Source organism: Vipera berus, assembly GCF_964194415.1.
Source record: "Vipera berus genome assembly, chromosome: 2".
Classification (NCBI taxonomy): Eukaryota; Metazoa; Chordata; class Lepidosauria; order Squamata; family Viperidae; genus Vipera; species Vipera berus.
The window spans coordinates 243,524,956-243,541,913 of record NC_138203.1 but is presented as its reverse complement, the minus strand read 5'-3'; the positions used below and the strand labels follow the sequence as shown (position 1 = coordinate 243,541,913).

General features: G+C 36.9%; 1 protein-coding gene across 2 annotated transcripts in view; it reads left to right on the top strand.

Annotated features, from left to right (window-relative positions):
• Nucleotides 1–16,958, top strand: part of GRM7 (glutamate metabotropic receptor 7) — a gene marked incomplete at both ends in the record, with an annotated part of 531,934 nt that overhangs the window by 165,195 nt on the left and 349,781 nt on the right. For both annotated transcript variants that reach the window (XM_081320747.1, XM_081320746.1), the window contains one exon: nucleotides 12,454–12,670. In XM_081320747.1, the coding sequence (XP_081176873.1) occupies nucleotides 12,454–12,670 (217 nt within the window). The remainder of the gene's footprint in view (nucleotides 1–12,453; nucleotides 12,671–16,958) is intronic.

Sequence of the window (16,958 nt, the reverse complement as noted above, 5' to 3'; positions counted from 1 at the left end):
AAAAGCAGAGACATCACCCTGTCAACAAAAGTGCGTATAGTCAAGGCTATGGTCTTCCCAGTTGCAACGTATGGCAGTGAAAGTTGGACCATAAGAAAGGCTGAGCGCCAAAGAATTGAGGCCTTTGAACTGTGGTGCTGGAGAAGACTCCTGCGAGTCCCTTGGACCGCAAGGCGATCAAACCGGTCAGTCCTAGAGGAGATCAATCCTGACTGCTCTTTAGAAGGCCAGATCCTGAAGCTAAAACTCAAGTACTTTGGCCACCTAATGAGAAGGAAGGACTCACTGGAGAAGAGCCTAATGCTGGGAAAGATCGAGGGCAATAGAAGAAGGGGACGACAGAGAATGAGGTGGCTGGATGGAGTCACTGAAGCAGTAGGCGTGAGCTTAAATGGACTCCAGAAGATGGTAGAGGACAGGAAGGCCTGGAGGAATGTTGTCCATAGGGTCGCGATGGGTCGGACACGACTTCGCAGCTAACAACAACAACAATATATAACTAATAGCTCACCTGGTTATTGCAAATGTGTGTGTGTGTGTGTGTGTGTGTGTGTGTGTGTGTGTGTGTGTTGGAAAGCATATATATATATTGAAAATCCTTTGAAAAACAAACCTGAAAGTACATTACATGGATAGGGCCCTGCTGCCCAAGCAAAGCTTTGAGTTATATGAAGACACATTACTAATAATCTCTCATTTCTTTTAAAACATTCATTTTGTCTTTTCAATCTTTGTCATTTTGGGGGAGGATTGTTTGAGTTTGAATAGCTAACTAATGAGGAGATTGTTTGGGGTTTATACTGCCTTTGAGTCAGTCTCAAGACTAGTGCCTGCCAGGATAAGTCTCTGAGAAAGACTGACTGACCCAGTGTCATCCAACTAGATTAGTGCCTAAGGCAGGACTAAAAGCTACACTGGCTCTCAACTAATAAGTACTGTCAGAAAAATATATATAGGCCCTCTCCTCCAGAGAGCATTGAGAGAAGATATTACTGCTACTTTTTCCAGTCTTAGACAGTGGTGGGATCCAGCCAGTTTGCACCAGTTTGGCAGAGCCGGTAGCTAATTTTTTGTTGACCAGGCCAAGAATGGACTTCCGGAAGTGACATCCACACAGAGAACCGGTTGCTTACATATTTGAATCCCACCATTGGCCTTAGTCTCTTGTCTTCAGCATAATATGGGTAGGGGTACCAGATATCTGACCAAGCAAAGGAGGAAATGGACAATTGGAAAGAAGGACTTGGAGGGAAAAAGAAAAGACAGTAACTGGAAAAATATATTGCAACCTCCACGTCTATGAAATTACAGGTAGTCCTCATAAACACAATTGAGCCCAATTTTTTTCTTTTTTTTTAAAGTGAGTTTTGTTCCAGTTTACAACTTTTCTTGGCATGGTTGTTAACTTAATCACTGCAGTTCTTAAGTTAATACCATGGTTTTTAAGTGACTCTGCCTTCTCCATTGACTTTGCTTATCAGAAGGTAGCAAGAGGTGATCACATGACCTGGGACACTGCAACCGTCATGAATATGAGGCAGTTGTCAAGAATCTGAATTTTGATCATGTGAGCATGGGAATACCATAATGGTCATAAGTGCGAAAAAGGGTCATAAGTCACTTTTTCAGTGCCCGTTGTAACTTTGAATGGTCACTAATTGAACCTTTGTTAAGTCGAGGACTACCTGTACTTTTTACAGCATCAGAAAAACTCTTTTGCAGTGGCAACATTTTCCCAACAAGTCTTTTCAAGAAAATATAGTATTGATAGTATAGAATCAATTACATTCCTTTCAGATTTCACCATAGAAATGTAGAATTAGTCATGTGATGTTCAGGCTACAGTGATCATAGATCTGAAGGGGCAAGATTGAAGTCGATTGCTGGTATCACAAAATAAATAACATAAATCTAGACTGTCAAGCCTGTTGATGGATGGTGGAAAGAAAGAATCAGTCAATTTACAAGGTCACAATACACAGAAGTTTGAATGACTGCTTTTTGAAAAGTGTCCCCCCCCAAAAAAAAAAAAGAAACTGGGCAATATTTGATGTCTTGCAGGTGGAGAACATGAGGACAAAAAATAGGACTTGTCCCATTTTTCCTGGACTCTAGTAACCCTAGATATGGGAGAAAACCATCTTGCCTTGTGCACTTATTCAGCCTAATAATTATTCCCTATTTATATAAGGAATATTTATATTTATATTTATTAAATTTTTATACTGCCCTTCTCCCGAATGACTCAGGGCGGTGTACAGGGCAATAAATATTAAAATACGAAATACATAAGTTAAAAACATTAAATAATTATGCCCGATATAATACATTAGTTAAAATCCATGTTAAAACCCCAAACCCCAAACCCATCAGACCAGGCCGGCTTGTTCAAATAAATAAGTTTTTAGATCACGTCAGAAGGAGCGCAGGTCGGGGGCCATCCGGAGCTCAACCGGTAAGCGGTTGAGCTCTGGTAGTGTGGCACTGCCACTGGTAGTGTGGCAGTGCAATGTATTTGGAAATGAGATATGACAATGTTGCATATCCCTTAATTTGCCTTCCAAAATAAGGATTCTTATTATGTCATAATTTGTCTGGTTCTGTCCCAGATATTGGCTTTTTGAATTAATTGGTATGTCTAATCTGGCTTCATCATATTTCTCATATATATAGATTCATCAGGCTGGAATTAAACAGGAGACTTTTGAAATCATATGGCTGAAGCTGGACTTTCTAATGTCTCAGGCATATTATTTTTATTATGGTTAGTTTCATAGAGTAGTGGGATTCAAATACCTGAACTACCAGGTCTCTGCGTGGATGCCACTTCCTCAAGTTCATTCTGAGCCCAGGTGGCCTCCCAGGCCCAGAACAGCCACCGGAAGTATGTGGACGCCACTTCCAGAAGTCTGTTCTAAGCCTTGGAGGCCTGGGGGAGGCCTTCCTGGCTCAGAATGGACTCTGGAAGTGGTGTCCATGCACTTCCACTGGTCCATTCTGGGCCTTGCAAAAAAGGGCTAGGGCATCAGTCGGTTCACTAAAGTCAACAAAAAATTAGTAGAACACTGAACCAGTGCGAACCAGTGCGAACTGAATCACACACTGGTTTAATAGCCAGCCAGATGTTTAGGCTTTTTATTGATCATACAAACAGCCAGATATTTGGACTGGATTTGACATTTTATCTACCTATTGAGTTTCCCAAGGACCTAGAAGAGGCAAATATTGTTGATATTAAATGTTGTTGCAGGATATGCACTCTAACCTCTGATAATATTCAAGGTAGCTAATGGAGACGTATCTCCTAATTTTATCCCCACAACTTTCTTGAGGCTGACAGAGGTCATGACTAGTTTTAACGTGACTCAGTGATCAGTAACATCTTTACCATCCTACTATACTGTTTTTGGGTTCCACTAATGATAGCCTTGCAATAACCTTGCAATAACCATTTCTCATATAGAAATGGTTGAGTGTCACTTCCACTTGCCAAGATTTTCATTACAAACCAGTAAGGTATTGCATGAAGGATGGTAACAGCAATAGAAGCAGTGGTTAATTTCTTAAAAAGCCCACACATCTTTCAAAATAGCCATCCCTGTATACCAGTTTTCTGCATTATGCCTTCCACAATGGTCAATGTTCTCTTCTCTTTTTTTGCTTGGGAAATAAAGGAAAAAAAATAAAAGTTCCCTAGACTCTACAGCATTCCTGCAAGCTTATTTCAGAAATTCAGACAAATGTTTATTGAATTTAACACCTGGATTCCAAGTTCTAATGGGTTCAGTTTAGCCAGAACAAAATGCAAATAATAGATATTCTAACTTCCATTTAATTACAGTGCTAGATACTACTTTGCAGCTTTTGAAATTATAATTTATTTGATTATATTCTGATTGATATAATTTGCTCTTAATTGATTTTGTGCCTTTCACATTTTTTAATCTGGCATGCCATGTCCTATTCTAATTTATAAACTACCTCTTCCTAAAACAGGGGAACCTTTGGGTGATATCAAAACACTCCACCTCACAAAAACCATTTTGTGCTATCATGATGCAAGCTGGTCCCCTTATATTGTGTTGTAATCTCAGACAAATGTCCCAAAGAATCAGAGCTTAGTATATTCTTGTAATATTTTAAACAACATTTTTTGCAGGAAAAAACACCTTATCCCTTTACCTTCACAAATAGAGAAGGCAAGCAGGTATATGGAATAGAAGCATTCAGAGCATTTAGCAGACTTTTAGAGTGAAAACGAAATTCATTTTATTGAAGCTTTCCATTAGAATATCACCATGTTTGCTTCTTGGTTTGTTATAATGTTATACCACGTATAGCCTATTCCCTCTTGATTAAAAAAAAAATCCCATACTGGTTATGTGACAATAAAAAAAAGTTAAGTACCTGTAGGCATAAATAGAAATCCATCTCAAACCCTGAGATTTCACTTTCTCTCATCCCTACAAATTTATTTGTACTTTAGCAAATACTGAACTAGCTTTTTATATAAGCTAGAAGCTGTATTTTAAAGGAAAGTGATAAATCAGCCAGCTACAAATTTTCTGTGGTTCTTTCAAGACATCAAAAATTATGGATTTCTCAAGCATGAGAATTGATTTAAAGAATTATTATACAAGCCATCCATGGAACTGTATGTTTCTTGGAAAAAAAGTAGTTTGTTTTAAAGCAAGAATTCTTGATTTACACATATTGACAAACTGGGAACCTGGGAAGAATAAATTGAATTCACTCATACGGCAGGGGCGGGGGAGGGGAGAGCAAGGGATATAAGAACACAGAACACTTTAGTCTACTTCTTTTGTGTTTGTATGGAGATGCTTCCTGTTTTCCATCAAGTAAATAAACTGATATGATTTTATCTTCTTGTAAAAACTATAACTTCCTCTTCATTTTTTTTATTAGTTTAGAGTATAAAATACAAAAATACACAAACAAATAGTAGGAAAAATAGGGGCGGGAAAGGGGAAGGGAAAAGTGCAGAAAAAAAGGGAAAAAGAAACAAAAGGCGTTGACTTCCAAATACCTTTGGTGCAGTAAAATAAATTAGTAACATCAAATCTCAACTTTTTACTTTTACATAGTAGTATAAACTATAATTTTCAAAGGTAAGCTGCTTTCTCCTTTATTTCCATTAAGATGTGGTGGTGCCGGATTTTGTTATCATATCGATTTGGAAGCAAACTCTTTCTGTTTGAATTATTACATGTTAACCTAAATCCCCTATCAAGATCATCTTGGTTGACAGTGTTCCTTCTCATCCTCTGGTCAAGTCTGTTTTGTTTTTCTATTGTCCCTACCCTTCACCCACGTGATCCAAATTTTGCTTTTCAGTGGACAGAAATAAATACAAAAGAAAAGTTAGAAATGATATAATCCCCAAAAGGCAATATTCAGTTTAGTTATGTGTGTGTTTTAAAAGCATCACATATTAATTAAATTAAATTTCAGCAATCCCAGATTAAAAGCTGTTCTATTTTACTCATCTATGTGAAGTAGATAGGACAGGTTGAATGGGTTGACCTCACTAATAAGGCATTTTTCTACTAATCAGAACCCACTGAGGAGGAGGTGGTTTCTTAAACCTACCAGCCAACTTTGTGAGGATCATAATAATTGATCGCAATGGAGATTCTCTCATTTAACATGGTGAATATGTTGCAAATCTGTACTAGACTTGATATCCATGACTTGTTTCATGTAAACTTGGTATAATAATACATAGCTTCATGGCTGACAAATTCAGCAAGAGATTAGAGAAGTGTTGTAGCAACAATACTTAATGGACCTGGCAGCAGCAATGCCTATGGAATAAAGATAGTGGCCATAAATGTTTTGTATGCTATTGTTGGAAGAAAAGTCTTCATCATGGTTCCATCCAAGCTGGGGATAAACAACATGGAGACTACTTTAGGAAGAATAAGTTACAGTTTATTGTAGAGGAAAGCCAGACAGAAAGAAGGACCCAGGAGAAAAGGACTGAGCAGATGGGGTTTTATACTCCCTGGACTCTTTTGTTTGGAGTTATTTCCTGTTCGTGTTTGAGGCTATTTCCTGTGTCACATATCCTGACCTGCGTCCAGGTGTGCCTTTCTGGTATTCTCAATGGTTGTGGGTCAATCCATCCTATTATGTCCTGTCTTAGAGTTTCGGTGGGGTATGTAGATTTTAGGTGTCTTCCTAAGCTTCCAGCTCCAACCTTCCTGATGGTTCACATTTGCATGTCTATAGAACTGGTTTTCTGCTGCGGGGGTGGGGAGAAGAGCAAGGGCTATTAAACCAACTGGGCATGCTTTCCTGGTTCTTCAATATCTTTTTTTTAGGAAATATATTTTTCTGCCCTTTTAATATTTCCTTTTCTGGGGAGCTGACTTCCCTCACTATATTCAATTCTTTATTTTTCAGACTCTCCACAGCCCCTTTGTCTCAACCCGTCTTTTCTCCTCAAACACCATGTACTTGGTGATTCCTTCAGGCTTCAGTTTTCCCCACCCAGTCTGGTAATCTGACCTTAGTAATGCTACTCAAAGAAAGAAAAGCTTTGTGATGAAATCCCTTGAAATGGAAAACAGGGTAAATGTTTCCATTTTTGTTGTTGCAAGGTCAACAAATCTGGGTTCGGCCTTTTCCTGCTGCTATATAGCCATCCTCAAGTCAGCACAATATTACAACATACACATTTTCCAAACTAATTCTGCCTCTTTGGAGTTGGGATTCCATTAAATGGCAAGGAATTCAGAAACATGGAAAAGCCATTAATGCAGAGCCTTTTAAAGTGGGGTAATTGAGGTAATGAACAATGTGTAATTGCTTGTCTTTAAGTCAAGGATCCAGTTTGAGGCCATTACTATAGAGACACTTGAGTCTGGGTTCTGTTTTTGTTATGGTTTTTAAGTTAAAGAAAGGGGATAATTGAGGGAAACATTTTGAGAACCACTGCATTAATGAGTAATTTTGAAACATGAATGTCAAATATTTATCAAACAAATACAAATGTATTTATTAAATGTATTTCCTGTGGCAAGATGGGCGGCAAACAAATTTAATAAATAAATATAAATAAATAAATAAAACGCGTGCACATGCATCAGAAAGTAGGCATGGAAACAGTGCTAGATGTCATCTGTTTCACCATTAAACTATCAAACTAATCAATGGTTGTCAACAGTTTGCAATGTTAACCATTTCTGAAATAAAACAATTATTTAGTTCTAATTATATTGTTCAAATCTTTGGGGAGCTTCACCCTAATTTGTGCCTACTTTGGAGTTTGACAAACCTGTATTTCAACTTCAACTTCAACTTTCTTTCTTTCTTTCTTTCTTTCTTTCTTTCTTTCTTTCTTTCTTTCTTTCTTTCTTTCTTTCTTTCTTTCTTTCTTTCTTTCTTTCTTTCTTTGGGTTACCTCTGTTACCTTCATGAGTATGCACTTTTTGCCTGAGATAGGGAGATCAGCTGAATTCAGCATCGGAAATAAGGATATTTTTTTCAATAAATGTGCATGTTTATGCACACAACTATGTTGTCATTTCCATGTCAAAAGGCACTTGAGAGCTGACTATGCACAGTCCACAGTAGTTCACTAACATAATGCCCAGCAAGATGTAAATTTCAGATTCCCTAAGACTCCCTTTCAGCTTGATTATATTTGTTACACATATACCTGTTTATTTACAGATATGGAGATATGTTTATTTACAGATATGTAGCATTACCTTGGGAACAAATTGGCAGCTTATAATTCATCAGTGACCTGGCTATTCAGGAACTGAATTTAGGGAAAGAACCATATTTATAGTAAGCATTTTAAAAAAAGACTGACTTGACCAGATGTTGTTTGCTTTGTACATTTAAGTTCAGGACTATAGACCTAGGAATGGCAATGTTCCTTCAGGGAATGGAGATAATAAATTATAAACTACAAAGCTGCAAGATGTATTGGAATGAAATGAGAAAAGCAAGAGAAAAAAATAAAAGGATTATAATATTTCTTCCAGAGTCTTCAGTGCTATCCATACTTGTATTCACTATTTTTTTTTCACTAGAGTAAAAGGCAAAGACCTAAAGCTCTGAATGTGATTCTGTAACAATTTAATCATGTATACTTTTAATAAATTTATCTAGCCTCTTGGTAAGCAGTTAAAATATTGTCTGTTAATAATAATAATAATAATAATAAGTTGGAAGGGACCTTGGAGATAATAATAATAATAATAATAATAATAATAATAATAATAATAATAATAATAATAATAATAATAATAATAATAATAATAATAATAATAATAATAAAAGTTGGGACCTTGGAGGTCATCTAGTCCAACCCCCTACTCAGGCAGGAAACCTTATGCCATTTCAGGCAAATGGCTGTCCAGTCTCTTCTTAAAAACCTCCAGTGTTGGAGCATTCACCACCTCTGGAGGCAGGTTGTTCCACTGGTTAATTGTTCTAACTGTCAGGAAGTTTCTCCTTAGTTCTAAGTTGCTTCTCTCCTTGACTAGTTTCCATCCATTGCTTCTTGTCCTGCTTTCAGGTACTTTGGAGAATAGCTTGACTCCCTCTTCTTTGTGGTAGCCCCTGAGATATTGGAACACTGCTATCATGTCACCCCTCACCCTTCTCTTCATTAAACTACACATACCCAATTCCAGCAACCGTTCCCTATATGTTTTAGCCTCCAGCCCCCTAATAATCTTTGTTGCTCTTCTCTGTACTCTTTCTAGAGTCTCAACATCTTTTTTACATCGTGGTGACCAAAACTGGATGCAGTATTCCAGGTGTGGCCTTACCAAAGCATTGTAAAGTGGTATTAGTACTTCACTTCATCTTGATTCTATCCCTCTGTTAATGCAGCCTAGCACTGTGTTGGCTTTTTTGGCAGCTGCAGCACACTGCTGGCTCATATTTAAGTGATTGTCTACTAAGACTCCGAGATCCCTCTCACAGTTACTACTATTGAGCAAGGTACCACCTATACTATACCTATGCATTTGATTTTTCCTGCCTAAATGTAGAACCTTACTTTTTTCACCATTGAATTTCATTTTGTTAGATAGTGCCCAGTGTTCGAGTCTGTCCAGATCCTTCTGTATCTTAAGCCTATCTTCTGGAGTATTGGCTATTCCTGCCAGCTTGGTGTCATCTGCAAATTTGATGAGTTCCCCATCTATCCCCTCATCCAAATCATTAATGAAGATATTGAAGAGCACTGGGCCCAGAACAGAGCCCTGGGGCACCCCACTACACACTTCCTTCCATGTAGATGGGGTTCCATTGAGGACCACACCCTTGAGTACGGCCTGTCAGCCAGCTACGAATCCATCTGGTGGTAATGCTATCTAACCCACATTTTTCTATCTTATCAAGTAGTAGGTTGTGATCTACTTTATCAAATGCCTTACTGAAGTCCAAGTAAATATATCTACAGCATTCCTCTGGTCCACTAGTTTTGTCACTTGGTCAAAGAATGTAATAAGATTTGTCTGGCATGATCTGTTTTTGACAAACCCATGTTGACTTTTAGTGATGACTTTGTTTGCATCAAGGTGTTCGCTGATTTGTTGTTTGATTATGTTTTCCAGAATCTTCTCAGGTATTGAGGTCAGGCTGATAGGTCTGTAGTTTCCTGGATCTATTTTTTTCCCTTTGTTGAAGATGGGAACTATATCAGCTCTCTTCCAGTCCTCTGGTAGTTCCCCAGTGCTCTAGGATCTTTGAAAAATATAGTTCAGTGGTTCTGAGATCACGTCTGCCAGTTCCTTGAGAACCTTGGGGTGTAATCCATCTGGTCCTGGTGATTTGAACTCGTCTAGGCTGGACAGGTGCTCACTTACCATTTTCTTGCCTATCTTAACTTGCGTTTCTATTCTGTTTTTTATGGCACTGGTTTGGGTAGATTGTACTGTTTTTTCCCTTTGTGTAAAGACAGATGCAAAAAATGAATTAAATAGTTCTGCTTTCTCCCTATTGCTTGTCACCTTCTTGCCACTTTCCCCCACTAATGTACCAATCATTTCCTTAACTTTTTTCTTGTTTTTTATATGTTGAAAGAAGCATTTTTTGTTATTTTTGACTTTGGTCGCAAGCCTTAGTTCATTTTGAGCCTTAGCTTTCCTCACTTCATCTTTGCAGGCACGGGCTATTTGCTGATATTCTGACTTAGTTATGTGCCCCTCTTTCCAATTCTTATACTTGTCCTTTTTATCTTTCAATTTATCAGAAAGTTCTTTATGCAGCCATGCTGGTTTCTTTTGAGAGCTCTTATTTTTCTTCTTTGTTGGTATTGTACTAGACTGGGCCTTTATTATCTCACTTTTCAAAATTTCCCAAGCTTCTTGAGTTGTTTTCCCCTTTAGGATTCTCATCCATGGAATTCTTCCCATGGTCTCTCTAAGTTTATTGAAATTAGCTCTTTTAAAGTCCAAGACTCTAGTTTGGCTGTGTTCTATTGCTTGTGCCTCCAGAATGTTGAATTCCAATATTGCATGATCACTTCCCCCCAAGGTTCCTGTGGCTTCGACACCTTCTATCATTTCATCTCTGTTTGTGAGAATTAAATCCAATATGGCTAATCCCCTAGTTCCCTTCTCTACTTTTTGGGAGAGAAAGTTGTCTGCTAGGTTTGACAGGAATCTGTTTGATCTTCCACTTGGTGCAGAGTTTGTCTCCCACTTGATATCAGGGTAATTAAAGTCCCCCATTACTATTGTGATGTGCTTATTACATACCTTAGTTAGCTGACTAGCAAAAAGTTCATCTATTTCCTCTGCTTGGTTGGGCGGCCTATAGTAGGGGGTTGGGGGTCATGTAGTCCAACCCCCTGCTCAGGCAGGAAACCCTATACCATTTCAGAAAAGTGGCTGGCCAGTCTCTTCTTAAAAACTTCCAGTATTGGAGCATTCACCACTTCTGGAGGCAGGTTGTTCCACTGGTTAATTGTTCTAACTGTCAGGAAGTTTCTCCTTAGTTCTAGGTTGCTTCTCCTTGACTAATTTCCATCCATTGCTTCTTGTCCTGCTTTCAGCTGCTTTGGAGAATAGCTTGACTCCCTCTTCTTTGTGGCAGCCCCTGAGATATTAGAACACTGCTATCATGTCACCCCTCACCCTTCTCTTCATTAAACTACACATACCCAAATCCAGCAACCATTCCCTATATGTTAATCTAGACGGACTTTTTTTGATAAATTTGAAACAAAACAGTTTGATTTGTTACTTGGAATCAGGACCAATGAATCTGAAGGGATTTATTAGTTAGCATACATACATATGTACATACATACATACATACATACATACATACATACATACAGCAATAGTACTTATATACCACTTCACATTACTTTTATAGCCCTCTCTAAACAGTTTACAGAGTCAGCATATTGCCACCAACAATCTGGGTCCTCATTTTACTCACCTCAAAAAGATGGAAGGCTGAATCAACCTTGAGCCAGTGAGATTCAAACTGCCAAACTGCAGGCAGCTGGCAGTCAGCAGAAGTAGCCTGCAGTACTATATTCTAACCACTGCACCACCACAGCAGATACATACATACATTAATTAATTAATTGGGAGGCTCTCAGAGTTGGTTAGAAGACAAGCAACTATATAAATGTTTTAAATAACTAAAAATATTAATATAGTAGTATGGCAGTGAACTTCCCTCTCCATTTCATAGCGTTTTGTGTTTATATGTCAAAAATTCAGGGAATCTTTCTTAAATTTGTGGCATAGGGATATTGTTGGGGAAATATTATTGGATAAAGGCTTCCTTTTTTCAGTAAAAGGCAGAGAAAAGAACCCCATTTATTGTGTTTAAAACACCTTAGGATTTTGCTATACTTCCCTGTGCCACTTTCCTACCTGAGCCAAAAGAAATTTATTCATTAAGCAACCCATTTTTCTTATTTAAGAATCAAACTGCTCCTTAAAGTTGTTCTGCCTCCCTAAGTGACTGGAGTTTGGAGAGGCATCATGCTGGAGGTGACAGTGTCTGATTAACTGGATTTATTGTTATTGTTGACAACAGTTACTAATGAAATGGATGATAACCAGTGCAAAGTGATGGTAGCATATAGTAGCCTGAGGAAGTTCAAATATCAAATCACTACAGATGTTTAAAGTTAGGGGCAATTCATCCAGGACAAGACTGATTCAGCAGCTGTATTTACCTCATATAGACTTATCCTTCATCAAAAACAAGTTAATGTAATTTTGGGATTCAAGGCTGATTGAAATAATACTAATTAGCATTCCTACGATGAAAATTATTTGAAAGATAACTTCATTGATTTTCACTTAAGGGCTGATGAAGATAGAAAGTAACAGATGAGCACCTGGAAGGCTAATTGTATTACCTCTCAAGCTAATGGTGTTGTACATGTGTTGAGTTTATCAATTCATAAGTCTAATTAACTGTTCTTTTCCCCCATAGATACCCCAAATCAGTTATGCTTCAACTGCACCAGAGCTAAGTGATGACCGGCGCTACGATTTCTTCTCACGGGTTGTTCCTCCAGATTCCTTCCAAGCACAGGCAATGGTGGACATTGTAAGAGCTTTGGGATGGAACTATGTTTCCACCTTGGCTTCTGAAGGCAGCTATGGTGAAAAAGGCATGGAATCTTTTATACAGATTTCCAGAGAGTCAGGTAGGTGAGGAATCATCCTGCATGTAATTTAATATTATGTAAATTAAAATTATAATATTTTATAAATAAATACTTCAGTTGTGTCTGTTAATGTGTATACATGTGTGCTTCAGAATACTTTTTTAACAGTTCTATATTTTATAATTTTGTTTCAAAGGTCCTTCAGATTGTTCTTGACTTTTGTAAGAATTTTCAGATATAACTTAACTTAGGGGTCTAAAGACTAAATGGCATTAATACTCTGTTAGGAAAAGATAGAACAGTGAAATTGAAGCAACTTTCTGATTCCCCACTGTTAGAAATCTTATATTTTGGAACAATGTTCAAAGCAAAGCTTTGAAATAAAGACATATTGAGTCTTTATTTCTTCAAGTCAGAAATACGTCTGAAGCTGGTAATTTCTTAGACACAACTCTGTGTCAGATAGTTCTTGTATATTTTTCAAGTAGCTTCACATTTTTTATAATTGGATGGGCTATCTTAAGAAGGAAATCTTTTGCTTCTGATAGAGGGATCAAATGTTATCACTTCAGAAATAGTATTGAAATAAACCTGAGATTTGTATTTTGGAACCTAAAGAGATTCAGAATCTTGCACTTTATATTCAATGACTGCATAGATGTCCATGAAGGTACTCTCTCACTACTCCAACATTTTCAAATAAAACTATGATTTTTAAATGTTTTTTTTTTGCTTGGAAATCTTCTGGCTTTAAGGAACTTCTCCTACATTTTATTAAAATGCTGAAACAAGTTTCTGTAGCACATTCTGGAATTAGTATACACTCTTTTACAGATGTATACTATAATCTAGATCAGTAACTATGTGAAAACTCTATTCCATCTATGTTTATCTGTTGTTGTGAAGATTCTCACTGATAGGTCCCTGACAAATTTCCAAACAATCCCAGAATACTTTGGAACATAATTTGAAAGACACTAATATAAAAATATGCAGTCTGTTTCTCTAGAATAGAATATGTCAGTTATTTAATGTTTGTGAAAGAGATGATTTTGGAACATCCCAGGGTACGGGAAAGCTGGTCTTTTGTTAGTTCAAATTCTTAAAATATTTGATAGATTAACAAATAAGGATAAATGAAAAGAAGTTATTTGAGTGAAAGGCTTTTGCTGTGGTTATTTATTATTGCCTTACTAGCTTGAGACAACAATAGGATGCATTTTGATTAAATAATTCATTGTATCCATTGTGTACTGATAATATTGGAACAATAATAATGACAGCAGTTGAAATAAAAAAGAAAATGTTCACAGAAAATAATCCAAAGTTGGCATTGTTCACTAAAATATCACAATAATGGTGAAATATACACAAAACACATTCATTGTGTTGTTGAGGGTGCATTGTATCACATGTAAGATCACAATAATTTAGTGGGGGGGAAACTCAATCCTAATATACAGTACCTCTCTAATTTTGCTTGTTCCTTAATTACAAGGAGGACAAATAGAATTAGATCAAGTGCAGGAAACATCATATAGTATTGTGCTTATTTGCCATTGTAATCCAGTAGTAATCTAGATGGGAAGCCATTCACCTGCCTAAACTGGAAAAGAGGTTATGCCCAGTTTAGTCAAACCCAGGGTCTTTGAAAATGATTGACGGATATAAGATATAAATGACTGAGAACCATTGCTATACAACCGATTTGTGACTGAAACATATATAAATACATTATTCTCAAGACTAGAGATAGGGAACTTCCCATTGTCACCAAAATGCAACATTCAGCATTACGCATTTTTGGATTAGTTGTTCTGAAACATTCAGAAGGTGACAGGTTTTCTACTCCCAATTGAAAGCCTCTGAAAAAAATGATGTTAACTAATTTCTTTGGCTAAAGATTTTGTGCTAAAATGAACTAGATTAAGCAAATACATGGTATTAGATTACAAATTCCTATTAAATATTTATCAGATAGATTTGTTGTTGAATGAGATTTTTTAATTTAAAACAGTTCATATGAAACAATAAACCATGCAATATCTGAATAAGAGATTATTCAATTTGACTGATTATTTAGATTAAATGATCAGTCAGATAGCAACAGAAACTAATTTTTTGGTCTGCCTATATTATCCTTATATTAAAGAGCACCTCCATAATTACTAGTGCTATAAACTGTCACTGAGTAATTAAAGATATTCTATTCTTCATTGTAATCCATGTAAGAATTGGCTTTTGTGGCAGTGTTGAAATTTAAAGCAGAATTCTTTATGACAAAGATTCTCTATGCTTGTAATCAATAAAATGTAGGTATTTACTTGCATTTCCTATTTGTCTGGATGCATATTTATGTAATATTAGATAGGGAAAATTTCTGAGATTCAATGTCACAGCAATGGATGAAACCCAAATGTGGATTAATAATAGAAATACAAGTTTATCCATTTCTAAAGCTAAAATTATAGCTTTTGCATTGATGAGTTGTGCACATGTATAGCAATTGCCAATTGATTTAAGATATCTATGTAAAATTATCAACATATCCTTGGTGGAGCAGTGGGCTAATGCCTCCTTAAGTAACACCAGCTGCCTGCTAAGCTTGTCAGCCGCCCTGAGTCTTCGGAGAAGGGCGGGATATAAATGGAATTAAAAAAAAAATAGTGTAGGTTCGCATCCCACCAGGCTCAAGGTTGACTCAGCCTTCCATCCTTCCGAGGTAGGTAAAATGAGGACCCAGATTGTTGGGGGCAATAAGCTGACTTTGTAATAATGCCACTGGGGTGTGTGTGAAAGCCCTAATAAGCAGGCATATACATAGAATGAAGGCTACTGCTAAGCTTGTAAGCCGCCCTGAGTCTTTGGAGAAGGGCGGGATATAAATGGAATTAAAAAAAAAAATCCAATAGATCAGGGGTCTGCAACCTTGACAATTTTAAGAATTCTGGGAGCTGAAGTCCACAAGTCTTAAAGTTGTCAAGGTTGCAGACCCCTGCAATAGATGCTGATATAAATGATTCAACCATATTTTCAATATGCATATTATTAATTTATTTAGATTGAAACAATGCTGATAATTGTTAGAAAAAATCAGTTTTAAAAACATAATCTTCCTGCTTAAAATAATTAATGAAACACTTATAATAGTTAAGAGTTCTAGAATATTTGGATCCTACAATTTTTAAATGAAATCAACATCTGCTGGCCTCTAATTAATATTCCAAGTTTCAGCTTTGATTTTTTTTTAAAAAAAATCGCTATTCATTGTCCCATTATATTGTCTGGGCTCACACACAGCACTTATGTCATCTGTATTTGGTTTCATGCCACTTGTGATCTTTCCAATTGTGGCTTAGAACAGGCTCCTATAATTTGTCCCACAAAGCAGAATTAAATATGCTGTTTTAGTGTGATATGTGAATATGGGTATTGTTCTTCTTTTCTAGTGATTTTATCACACTTAATGGCTTGGGAGATTAGATATGTATTATGGGTTAGGGCACAGTTTCTCCTTATTAGATTATACATGGATAACCTTGCTTCCCATCCATGAAATGTTATTCCACAAATTCCTTCTCTTCCAATAGGTTTTTCAATGAAAATTATGATATACAGAAGTACAATTGTTATACATCATGATCTGAAAACTCATTCCAGATTTGTTTCTAATTAGAGACTTTATCCCAGTTCAGATTGATGATGTGATGATGTTATACATTCAGTGGTGTCCAGTTCTTGGCAATTCTATGGGCCAGGTCTCTCCACGTCTTCCAGTCTTGCACTACTTCCAGTCCAGACTGGTGTTGTCCAATGTTTCCTCTTGGGTTGGATAGAATGGCACACTTAGGGAATTACACAAATCATGAAGTAGAAAGGGGAAAAAAAGTTACATGTGAAAAGTGCAAGAGCTGATACTTAAGCAGTAAACTCTAGATCAGGGGTGTCAAACTGCTGGCCCGTGGGCCGGATGCATCGCCGGGAAACCACAGCCACCCCATTGCTGGCAATGGCAAAAAAGCTCCGATACGTTGCACGATGTCACATGATGTCACGAGTTTGACATGTCTGCTCTAGATCATTTGTAGATATACTGCCATCTTCCATGGTGATGAAAGACTTTTATGGTGGCATTTTCTCTATAACATTTACTTCTTTTAATTCTTTTCCCCTCTGAACATTCTTGGAGGATTATTTCCAGAAAAGTATCCTTGGCTCAAAAATCCTGACTTGTATTGGGAAAACTTAATAGATTTCTTGCACTATCATTCATATATATCAGATAATAAATAGAAATGTAATAGCTGCACCTTCTGTTTTCTAGTGA